Source organism: Agelaius tricolor, unplaced genomic scaffold (assembly GCF_023055355.1).
Source record: "Agelaius tricolor isolate 1412-34295 unplaced genomic scaffold, bAgeTri1.0.p SCAF_15, whole genome shotgun sequence".
Lineage (NCBI taxonomy): Eukaryota > Metazoa > Chordata > Aves > Passeriformes > Icteridae > Agelaius > Agelaius tricolor.
Window position 1 is genome coordinate 17172880 of NW_027269275.1, and position 12294 is coordinate 17185173.

Here is a 12294-nt window from a genome sequence, read left to right on the forward strand (position 1 = left end):
TATACATGTAGGTCACTATATATACACCGAAGTAGGGAAACAAACTTTCTTGTCTTTATATAATGTATTCTTCATTGACCAAAATGTGGAAAACTATGTTAAAAACTGGTCTTTTATTAGCTCTTGTGGCTGTTGGCACCAAACTGGTGGATGCTGCTCCCTTTTGAACATTTAAAGTTGTCTGTCCTGGAAGAAGTGTTTGCAGTGACAGCTGGTGGAAAGCAAAGTGTCTGCTGTGCTATTATTACTTCCTCACCTTTTCCCCATGCCTCCACCATTCTATTCACAGGCACATCACAGTGCTCCTGGTATGTTTAAAGAAATGGCTTGTAAGTGAAGTGTCCACTGATGTAGATGAATATTTAAAGCCCTGCTGAGCAGCACATGGGCTGTTCCCTGCAGCTGTGAGTGCATGGCTTGGTTACAGGCAGGCACAGCATTAGGCTGATAACATCATAAACTACACAAAATGGTAATGCAATCCAAATGTTTGTGCTGCCAGTGAATATTCTGATCACATCTGCTATCTCTAATTATTTCTTCCTTGGTAAAAAAAGTTTTGGTTTTGTTTTACTTTGGGTTTTTTCCCACCTTTATCAAAGCAAATTCTTGTGTTTCATCTGTCAGCAGAGCTGCTGTTCTGTTGGAAAGTCTGAGTGAAGTTTCTGAATGCTTGTGATGAATGAGCTGGGATAAAACATACTTAGGCTCTTTGATGGCCTGGGTAGTTTGCAAGGCTGACAGATTTGTTCAGTTTGGAAATGTGATGAGCAGTATCAGAGGCCATACCTATGTGGTAATTCAAGGGACAGTTTTTCCATCACATTGAAAGGTTTTAACATCTCTGTTGTGGCCCAAGAGACCCATATTCTGAGATCTCAGATTCTTCACAAACTGACAGCAACCAATGCCCAGATTTTGAACTTTGCTCTTTTCCTTTTCTCTTCTCTTAGAACAAAATTGAATTACAATCCTCCAAAGGATGATGGCTCAACATACAAGATTGAACTTGAAGGGATATCTGTTGATATCATGAAAGAGATACTAGACTACATCTTCAGTGGGCAGGTATGGTATTAAAACCCCCTAAACCTCACTTGGACTATTTGGCAAAATAACTGGAATTTTAACACTGCTATCCTGAAAGAAGTTTAAAGCTTTGTGATAAAGCTTCTGCAGAGTGGGACTGTGCAAATGAAGTAGAGGCAATAGGCTCTGCAGGAGTTGTCTCCTCTTCTTGTGTAGCAGGGGAGGACTTTAAAATTTAGAGTCAATGTCAAATCCTTGTATTAAAATTGGTGGCTACCTTCAGTAATCTGCTTTAAAACAGGCAGTGTTTGTCAGCTGTGACAGAGAACTGCTTTGGTAGCTCAGAGGTGGAGACCCCATCACTGAGGGTTACAGTACACGGGGCACCCTCCCTCCCTCCCTGCCTCTCGTGCTCACCTCTCTGGCCTCTGGTCACATCTGCCTGCCAGGAGCCTTAGCAGGAATTAAAGTCAGTGTGTCCAGTTCATTTGGAACCAGACTAAGATTGGTGAACAAGTTTAGCTTTCAGCAGAAAAAGAAAAGGCAGATTTGGCTTGAAATTCATTCCTGCATGTGTGTTTAAAAAATTATTTATTTATTACAGTAAAACTCATTATAGGTTCCCGGATGAGATGAGCAATTTTATGGTTGGTTACTTCAGGAACTTATCAAAATTTCTGCTCCACACCTTCTATCAAGCAAATGTCTTTCCAACCCTGTCTTAATTAATTAATGGTTTGCAGTCATATCAGTTTCTCCTGATTCTTACACTGGCATTAATACTCAATTTTTCAGCCACTGAGAATGAGTGTAATGAATGCGGGCATGTCATGGAACAAATGAGTGATAGTAGCTATAACTTCTAAATTAATTCTTGCAGATCAGGCTAAATGAAGAAACTATCCAAGATGTGGTACAGGCAGCTGATCTCCTGCTGCTTACAGACTTAAAAACTCTCTGCTGTGAGTTTTTAGAAGGTTGCATAGCTGCTGAGAACTGTATTGGTATTCGGGACTTTGCACTGCACTATTGTTTGCATCATGTTCACTACCTTGCCTCAGAGTATCTGGAAACTCACTTTCGAGATGTCAGCAGCACAGAGGAATTCTTGGAACTGACTCCTCAAAAACTGAAAGAAGTGCTGTCCATGGAAAAGCTCAATGTTGGAAACGAAAGATACGTCTTTGAAGCGGTGATTAGGTGGATTTCTCATGATTCAGAATCCAGAAAGGTCAGGACATCCAAATGTTTGTATTTTGAACATGTCACAAATTGGAATGTTCATTCTAATCAGTAGGAACTTGAAATAGATCTGTTTCTTTCAGGACTAATCTTACAGAATTTATTGAATTTTGCCTGAAATGCAGACCACGGCATTGCAGTAAAAGAGTGAAAGCTGTGTGGTTGATATATTTTCTGCTGCCTTCATCATTTAATAGGCATTAAGAAAAAAAGGCACCATTTTTGACATTTGATGATATAATCTTGTTTGCATGATGAGAAAGCAAGTTGCATGTTTATAGAGAAACTTAGAGGACTGGATGCATTTTCTTACTAACGCTCTCTTGTACAGTTTATTGCTTGCCAGTATCAAAAACTCTCAAGTATTTGCTAAGCACAGAAGCATCTGCATGTCCAGGTGCCTCATGCTGGAGGTGACTTTGTGTCCGTGCGTGTCCCAGGTGCACATGAAGGACGTGATGTCGGCAGTGTGGGTGTCGGGGCTGGACGCGGCGTACCTGCGCGAGCAGATGATGAGCGAGCCGCTGGTGCGCGAGATCGTCAAGGAGTGCAACAACATCCCCCTGACACCCCCGCAGCAGGGAGAGGCCATGCTGGCCTCCTTCAAGCCCCGCGGCTACTCCGAGTGCATCGTGACTGTTGGGGGGGAGGAGAGAGTGTAAGTGTGCGGTGGTGTGGCTGCTGGTGCCAGCGCCCACCGCCCTGAAAACGCAGATGTGTGCACCTATTGCTTGTTACTCTATCATTTGAGTTTGTTTTAGGTTGGTCAGACACACCTAAAATACCTTTGGGGGTGATTCGGCAATAAATAGTTATTTTGTTTCTGACATTCAACATGTAGTAAGCTTTGAGTAGGGTTGTTTGTTTAGTGAGTGTTGGTTAGATTTTTTTTAAACTGAATAGACTTAAACACAGAATCATTTCTGATGATCTGAAAAGCATCTCTAACATAACTTAGGGGTAATGAACATGTGCTTTAAACTGTTTTGTTTATAATAGATGTGGTTGTAAAAAAAAATATAGTCATTATAGGTGCATCTGAGAAAAGGTGAAAATTCCTGTTCCACACTATAATCCCTTCCTTCTGTGGAGTACCCCCTGCAGCAGAAGGGAGGGTTCAATCCTGTTTAAATAAATCAAGCATTTAGATGTTAGCTCTTTATAGAAGCATAGTAAACCCCTCAGATAACATTTTGCATGTCAGTTTGTGAATCACTTTACTCAGACATTACTAATACTGTCTATCAGTTCTTCTTAGCTCGTTCAAAGTTCATAAAAAAGGTTACAGGCAGATACAGTAGGAATGAAGTGAATCAGCTTTTTATGTCTCCAAGTCTGTACAAACTCAATTTACATGTTTGGTTTGGGGATCTTCTCCTTACCAGGGAAATGCCACGTGATGAATATACAGGAAAACAAGAACAAGCCAGCTTTGGACACGAGCTGTTAACAGTGAACTCGTAAAACTCTGTCTTTGTCTTTCTGTTTCTGTTTGTTCCCTCCCCACCCTGTGTTCAGATCACGGAAACCAACCTCAGTGATGCGGTGTATGTGTCCTCTTTATGATCCCAATAGACAGCTCTGGATTGAACTTGCTCCTATGAGTATTCCAAGGATCAATCATGGAGTATTGTCAGCAGGTAAAGGGGAACTTCATCTTTGTAAAGTCAATGTTATGAAAACTTACCAGTGCCTCAAAATCTGACATACAGCTTATAATAATATATTTTCTTCAAGACTGACTGCACTGGGGTTATTTCATGCTTCCCCTTTGTCTGCCCAAAACTGTACTTGATTCTGTGAAAATCCCTGTCATCTGAGTGTCTTAAAATCACTATTCCTGCAACATTTTGTGGGAATCTGCTACATCTGTCTCTCCAGGAGTATTTAATGTTTTAAGTAAATTCTAGTTGCTGCATCACTGAATATGTTGAAGGGTATCTGCAGGGGCAGACTTGAGTCAGATGTAAGTATGTGCTTTACCTTCTCCAGTCCAGAGTCTGACCTGTGACTGGTCTGGATCTCTTGGTGAATTCCAGAATACAGCTCACCATTCATGTTGTTTTGCTCAGTGTGCAGGTGTGAGTCCTCTTCTTGAGAGTCCTGTTCTTAAGATCATGTTACATTTTGTTTTACAGAAGGATTTTTATTTGTGCTTGGTGGTCAGGATGAAAACAAGGGAACGCTAAGCTCTGGAGAGAAATATGATCCAGACACCAATTCATGGAGTTCCTTACCACCAATGCTTGAGGCAAGATCTCTATCTAACTGTTGGGATTTAAGTTTTTACTTTGGCAAAATGTTCCTTTTCTTCTGCAAAATTTTATTCTGAATCTCCAGTCGCTTGCATCTTACACATTCAAAATCATGCTGCAGACTGACTTCTGTTTATATCCTGTTGTTCTTGTGGTCTGATGCTGACTGCTGGATCTGGAAAAACTAAACAATTGGTGAAGAGCTAACTGTAAGATGAACTACAAAATTTCAGGAATTTCATAATGAATCAGTCCTATAGTATACTTAATGTTCTGCGTATACTGGCCTTCTAAAACAAGAGACCTCTGAGATGGACAAAGGGATCGGACTGTGCAGAAAAGATGGACAGAGGACTGGCCAACATACAGAACTTGGCTTGCACATATTTAGGTTTGGTTTGAGTTAATGCTTCCTTCTTCATAATTACATTCCATCAACAAGTAAAAGTTTGTTATTTGTAAACATATATCCTTAATACACCTGTGTTTTTATCTTTGTAAATCAGCACAGGGTGTTTATTAAGAAGTTGTTTACCACAGGTTTTTCCTCTTTGCAATCTCTGGTTAACAAAGGCATGTAGATTTGACTACAATTTTAGTTATGATGCATTAAATTTCCTGCTTGTGATATGTTTGCTGTGAGACTGAGGGGTAGCTGGGCTCATACATACAGAATAGAAGAGCTGCCTTTGCACAGAGAATGGGTCCAGGCTTTGCTGCTAGAGAGACCTGAAAGCAACAGCTTCATTGCAGAGACCACCACTATGGGAACTGCAATATGGCCAAGCTCTGTTCTTAGATTTCTCTGTGGTCTCTTTGGCTTCTGCTACTCTGCCTTTTTTTTTTTCTCCTTTTGATACCCTTTGTTTTGTTTAGTTGATTAAATTAATAATCTTAGGCTTATGAAGTTTAGGACTTCACCATTAAAAAAAACAAAACAAAACAAAACAAAAGCCAGGCATAATATCAATAGCACTTTGCAGACAGTTAGTCTGAAATATAAGATTGTGTTCATTTATTCAAAATGGCAGTTATGTTTTTCAATGTTGACTTTATTGATGTTCCTTAGGCACGACATAATTTTGGTGTGGTAGAGATTGATGGGATTCTGTATATTCTGGGAGGTGAGGATGGTGAAAGGGAGCTGATCTCTATGGAGAGCTATGATATTTATAGCCGGACCTGGACCAAGCAGCCAGACTTGACCATGGTTAGAAAGGTAAAAACAACATCCTATATGATTGTGTTGCTTCTTGTTAAATAGTAAATGCAGATATATGTATGTGTATATATATGTATAAAAATATGTATTTTAATCTTTGCTTCAAGTAGAAGATGTAGCAAATAGTCTCAAAATGAAATGAGAGTGAGCAGCTTCTTCTCTCTTTATACACCAAAACAAAACTGTGCCTGAGCATTTTTATGCCTTGCATTGTTTGACATGGAGTATAGGCAAATTCCAAATTCCTCTGTGTGTGTGTGTGTGTGTACAGACAGCTTTGAGCTCTCAATACTGTGCATTTGTGTGTCATTTCAGATATATTTTTCTTTTTTTCCATAAGATTGGCTGCTATGCAGCTATGAAGAAGAAAATCTATGCAATGGGTGGAGGCTCCTATGGAAAACTCTTTGAATCTGTGGAGTGTTACGACCCCAGGACTCAGCAGTGGACAGCAATCTGTCCTCTCAAAGAGAGGAGGTGAGGGAAAATGGAAGTGGGGGGACTAGATTGCTTTCCAACCCTCTGATGGGAGCAAAGTGTCCTTTTTCTGATGAATCTGTGAAGATGGCCTGTGAATCTCACCAGGTCTTTCTGAGTTGTGGTGGCTGTAGTTAACATGTGGCTGAGTAAAGACGAGCATCCAAGCAATAAATACAAATTTGGTAGAAACATAGCCTTGATGTTACAAGCACTAGTTCCCTGATGCAAAGTGAAAACAAGAAATTGTAGTTCAATTGGAACTTCACAGTATTTTTAGAGAGAAATATTTTTACTGGCTTTTTTTTTTGTGATCTGAATTAGGTGCTTACAATTAATATCCATGACTCATCTTGTTGGATATTTAAGGCATCTGTGTGTATAAATAAATAAAAGAGTAAAAGATGAAGAAAGTTCAGAGGGGTTTGCAAAAGGGTTTTGATACATGGCATTAATATTTTTTCCTTGTTTGGATTTTCAGATTTGGGGCAGTGGCCTGTGGAGTTGCCTCTGAGCTTTATGTATTTGGTGGGGTCAGGAGTCGTGACGACAGCCAAGCCAGTGAGATGGTGACGTGCAAATCAGAATTTTATCATGATGAGTTTAAAAGGTAATTGCTGCAGCTCTAAACATAGACAATAACTTGCCATCCAGTGATCTGCCTGCTCCCTCACCCCTTGTTCCTGCACTCTGATTCACATGAGGTCTGTGCCATGTGTCTGTTGCTCATTTCACTTTTTGTCACCCGGTCTGGCTGTTACTGAAGGCCCATCCACTCCACTTTTCCCTCTAATGTGCCAAGCCTAAATCCCTGGAGCCACCAGGGCTTGAGTGTCCCTGGACAGGAGAAGCACCTTGGTCACACAGGGAGTTTGTGGCTCTTCCCCTGCACTCTGCAATTTCCCCAAGTGCAGGGTACTTCTGCCCCTACCCCTGCTCGTGCCCACAGCTCCCTGTTGAGTGCTCATTGCAGCTCTTTTCCAACCTAAATGATGCCATGGTTCTGTGGAGGAATGTATGTATATACAGGGATACTTCTTCATGATCCAACCCTATCCAAAGATTTGCAGCTTAGGGAATTCCTAAACTAGAGATAAGAAATTTGATGCATTTCTGTTCCAAGCATATATAGCTTATGGCACCCATGTAGGCTTTTGCCATAGGAAAGACACTATGGATGCTGTACATCCCACAGGCACCTCCCCACACTGCATGGCTCATCTCCTTCTATTTTTTTTGAATTTGCTATTAATTGCTTAATTTTTTATCTCTTGGCTCTGGTAGTGGAATCCAACTTACTATATGTGGTAACCATTCAAAATGTTACCTTACATTGAATTTTTTGTTTAGTCACCTTGTTCTCCAGTCATAACTGAAGCTTGGTTCCTCCAGTGACTTTTTTCTTGCATATAATGGTAAATTGGATTATTCTTCTTTCATAAATTAAATTTTAAAAAGACTTTGTGGTCAGATGTTTCGAGGCTTGTTGACAAGTGAAGGAGATTAGCATGTCTTTATTAGAATATCAAGACTGATTTATGACAGTGACCTGTATAAAAGGACACAAAAATAGAACAGTAGATGTAAATTCATTATATAATTTTCTTGCAAGATATGGCTGTAAAGAGACTTTAATTTCTGTATGAAGAGGTCTTCTCTGTTGTTCAAAGTGATGTCTAAACTAGCTATAATCAAATGAAGCTGAAGAAAAACATCCTTTAAATTGGTTAAAAGAAGCAGACAGATCAGAGGGGCTGTTGCTGCTGATGCTCCCTTAGTGTTTGCTAGCCTTCTGGAGGCTGGGGAAATGGCAGAAATTTATTAATATTTTGCAAGAGGTCTATGAAAGGGAAAGAACTGTGGAAAGAAGTGCTCCCCTCTCTCCTACTTGCTATTTTCAGCTGATTTACTTAAAATATTTCCAGCCTGATTCTGTTCTTCAGAAGGTTATAGCTCATGGTTCCTCAGCAGTGGCTGCAGACCTGTTTCACTGGTTGATGCAGGTTGAGTTTCCATGCAGGGGAGTTTGGGGAGCTGGGAGGGCCCAGCCTGGGTGCTGCCATGGTGCCACCTGCTGACTGCACAGCCACGCCTGCCACAGTGCCACGGCTTTGTGTCCTTGCTCGGTGGCATCCCCAAGCACTGCAGGATCCCAGTGGAGCAGTGATAAAGCTGCAGCTGCCCCAGCTGCTCTGAGTGCTGGCTGTGTGCTGGGAGGCTGTGCTGGCACGGGGCAGGGCAGGCAGCAGAGCTGACTGATGGAGCTGATGGAGGAGGCACGTGGGGAGGGCAGCTGAGATACCAGACTTTGCTTTCCTGCTCTGCCACTGCCCAGTCTGAGCTTGGAAATGTAACTCAGCATGAACCTGCAGGCAGGGCACAGGTTTGGGGTGTTTCTGTGGAGACTGGGGACCAGGGAAGGCTGAGATGGTGGCAGCTGCTCCCAGGGTTTAAGAGGCCCCAGCTCAGCCCAGGGGTGCTGTAGCCAGAAGAGGGTGCAGTGTCTCTGAGTTATGTTCCAGCACTCAGCTCCAGGGTCTGTCAGTTAGCCCAGGTTTCAGTACCCTCAGAGCTCTGTGTAGCAGATCAATTCTAGCAGTCTCAAACCAAAATTCACAGTGACTTTTTAAAAAGTTATTTGCCAATACTTTTTAGTGAGCTGTGGGCTTTTCCAGCTGTTTTTAAGTAAGTGGAGAGCTCCATTATGTTCACTTTCTGTGTGGATGCAGAGAGCTCTCTGGCCTGTGAGTTCAGCTGTGCATGGTGTTGGTTCTGGGGTACGTGCAGCAGTGCACACCTGTGTCATCTGCACAAATTTCCATGTGTGCCTCAGGCCTCATTGCCAGAGCACAGGCTCCAGCATCATGCCAGGCACCCAGAGCCTGAGTGTCTGAGTTACAGGTTTTACTCCAGAGTGAATGTCTAAGGTTGTACTCACATCAGTATATAAACATATTAATTCATGTAAGCTGCCATAATTCTGGCTTGAATTGGATTAAAGGACTGGACTTGTTTAATATTGTTTACTTTGACAGCAACTTACTCTAAAATAACTCACAGTGCAGAGTCTTTCAAAATTGTTATTCTTAACCATGACGCAGACTTTTCAAAGACTGGGGATATGCTGAGATCTTCACACTAGCAAAAAAAATAAACATTGAGACTCCTGTTAAGCTGTGCTGTATAAACAAGTAATAGAATAAATGAAGTGAGACAAAATAGTAGCATCTACATGAAATGTGAACAGAGTAATGTAGGAAATAATTCTCATACTTGAAGTGCTGCTGTAACTGAGATTTTTCAATTAATAAATGTTTTGTCAGGTTGTCTTTAGAGTCATGTGCATGAGTGGATTTAAGTGAACCCAAAGATAGAAAAAGCTGCATGTCAGACTGCAGAGTTTTTGCAGGATGTAGATTTTTTTTCAAAGGCTATAGATTGAGCTTTGTGTACATTGTATCCTGTTTTTTTTAAATATCGATCAAGCTAAAAACAGATTTAATGAATGTGAAAATGGAAGATGGAAATGTGAAGGTATCCTTCACTCAGTGATCCAGTGTTGGTCTACTCCATAAAATGCAGGAAGTCTTAAACACATACTTAAGACCTTGATGGGTCAGACTTTCTATCAGAGTCCATAATTTATAATACAATTTTGCATCATTGCATGATGTCTGTACACACTCGGGTTTTTTCTTTTCTATGTGGATGGTTGGAAATATTTAATACAGCCCAAGTTGACTTCAGGATTCTTTGCAAGATCTGCTGGTGTATGGCCACTGCTGCCTTTCCCTGGTGGTCTATAAGTGGGGTAGGATTTCTTCCTTCTTCTCATGATTCAAAAAGGAATTACAAAAATTTGCAGGTACTAAGAGAGATAAAAGTGAGAGAGAATTTTCAGCAGCAGTACTTTGGTAAAATATCCTTTACAATGTTCTTTTTGCTACTGGAACATCATGGAAATAAGGAAGAGCTTTCAGCAGCATATAACTAGTGAACTAAACAGTCTTGTAACATAGTATGTGTAATTAGCAACATTCTTCCAGTCAGTGTGCAGGAATTTCATTAAAAGCAAGTGCTTATGCAAATGTAATGAGAACACTGATTGACAGCACTGTCAGATGAGAGGAATGTGGATTTTCATTCATTTCCAAGCTTCCTTTCTCAGCTGGGGTGATCTTGAGGTGACGTGTCTGGAATATGTTGGCTGTGTATCACATCTTTATTTACTTCCCACTTGGAAATAAAGCAGTTACCCCCATCCCACTCGTTATCTACAGCAGTGTGCATGGATCATTTTGTTTCTCTCACTTAAAGACTGAAAGAAATTAGGCTTCCTTCCCTTCTATTTTTAAATGGGGTGGAAGCCTGTTCCAGTTTCAGAGCCATCACTTCTGCCCCTGGTTGCAGCAGGACTTGCCTCCCCCTGCTCCTCTTGGACTGGGTTTGAGCGGAGCCATCCCAGGGAAGTACGCAAGAGTTCTGTTCCAAGGACTGTTTTCAGATTCCTGAAGATTGGGAATTTTTGGTCATGGTGTTTTTTCCATACTGTTCAAACAGCAGGCACAACCCACATTAAGCTGGAGCTTAGTCAAATTCTGATGAAACGTGACCCCTTGCCCTTCCTGTCTTTGTTCCTTCCTAGTTTTAACTGCTAAAGCTGCTGTGAGTGTTCCTGAAAAGTGCTGCCTGTTTTTTAAAGCATTCACGTTGAGAAAGCCTGAGGATGAATTTTCACAAGCAGCTACAGAAACTTTAATACTGTCCTTTGGTGATTCACAGTAGGAAAATGCTTGGGTCTCACCCTGTGGGTTTAGGTTTTTTATTTAAACTCCAAAACCCAGAGTATCTAGTGTGGATAAACTCCTGATCTGAGTTTTTTCCCTTCCTTTATCTGGTCCTATAGTTAGAATTTTAAAAAATAATAATAATCCAGTCTTCCTTCTGCATTTCTCTGCTACTTACTCAGTTTTCAGAATTCTAGGTCACTTGCTGCTAAAAAAGCAATGAAAATACTGTGCCCTCCTCCTACAGTAAGGGAAGGAAGCTAATGAAATATGGTGCAAGTTGTTTTGATCTGTGAGAGTTTCTAAACCAGGGTAGAGAACTTCTCCTTTTCTCTTGTTAGTTCATCTGTCCTCCTCTATGACAGCTACAAACCATTTCCTTGCTTTGTGCAGAATGTTAATCCTTCAGTGTACAGCACAGACAAAATAATGGACAGCCAATCCTTTCATTTGCCCTTTAAAAATTGATTTCTATCTCCAAGATAATTGATATGGAGCAGCATCTCCTTGAGTGCCAGAAGACTGGTTTACTTCTGAATCAGGAGTTCAGATGATGCAGAATTTTCAAAGGTCAGCAGTATCTGGGAGGGCATTTTCTAACTTTTTCCTTCAAATTAACCTGGTATGGCCATGAAAATATATGGGATGATTTTCAAAGGTTTCTCAGACCTTTATGTTCTCTGTAAATTATTTAATAAAAAGTGTAGGAACAGTCCCCTAAAATGGCCTTGATTTGTACATGTCAGGGTCTGTGTGTGGTAACTGTGACAGCATCTGCAAAGGTGCAGCAGCATTTTGTAGGAATTTGTTTCAGAACTACACTGTGTGGCTGCAAGAAGAATTTATTATAGGTAGATTACACAGATGAGTGGAGCAATTCTGAAATTGAGCAACTTCAGGATACAGCAGTACCAGCTGCTTTTCCTGGCTAGGAGAAACCAGGACTGTCCCAAACTATACAATGTTCCCTTTACATAACAAATTAATAAGTAAACTCTGCTTTTGAGTCAAAGATACAGCTTCAAAAAGACTCAGGATTACTTTTTAAAATGTGATCACTAAAAATCAAATCCTGTTTTTCAATTGTTATTTTTACAGGTGGATTTATCTAAATGACCAGAACCTATGTATCCCAACTAGCTCTTCTTTTGTGTATGGAGCTGTGCCCATCGGAGCCAGCATATACGTGATTGGAGATCTCGATACAGGTCAGAACCAGGACTAAAAAACTCTTTATGCTCTTTTCCTTCCAATATTTTGAATACTTGGTACTAAGACTGAA

The 12294-nt window shown here is 40.8% G+C and overlaps 1 protein-coding gene across 2 annotated transcripts in view; it reads left to right on the forward strand.

Annotated features, from left to right (window-relative positions):
* Positions 1-12294, forward strand: part of GAN (gigaxonin) — a 39424-nt gene that overhangs the window by 12711 nt on the left and 14419 nt on the right. Inside the window, exons 2-10 of one of the 2 annotated variants that reach the window (XM_071440742.1) lie at positions 954-1068; positions 1910-2260; positions 2712-2929; positions 3790-3911; positions 4410-4529; positions 5603-5745; positions 6089-6225; positions 6707-6835; positions 12111-12220. In XM_071440742.1, the coding sequence (XP_071296843.1) occupies positions 954-1068; positions 1910-2260; positions 2712-2929; positions 3790-3911; positions 4410-4529; positions 5603-5745; positions 6089-6225; positions 6707-6835; positions 12111-12220 (1445 nt within the window). Of the gene's footprint in view, positions 1-953; positions 1069-1909; positions 2261-2711; positions 2930-3789; positions 3912-4409; positions 4530-5602; positions 5746-6088; positions 6226-6706; positions 6836-12110; positions 12221-12294 lie in introns of those variants that run through there. The other variant, XM_071440743.1, reaches the window with a different exon arrangement.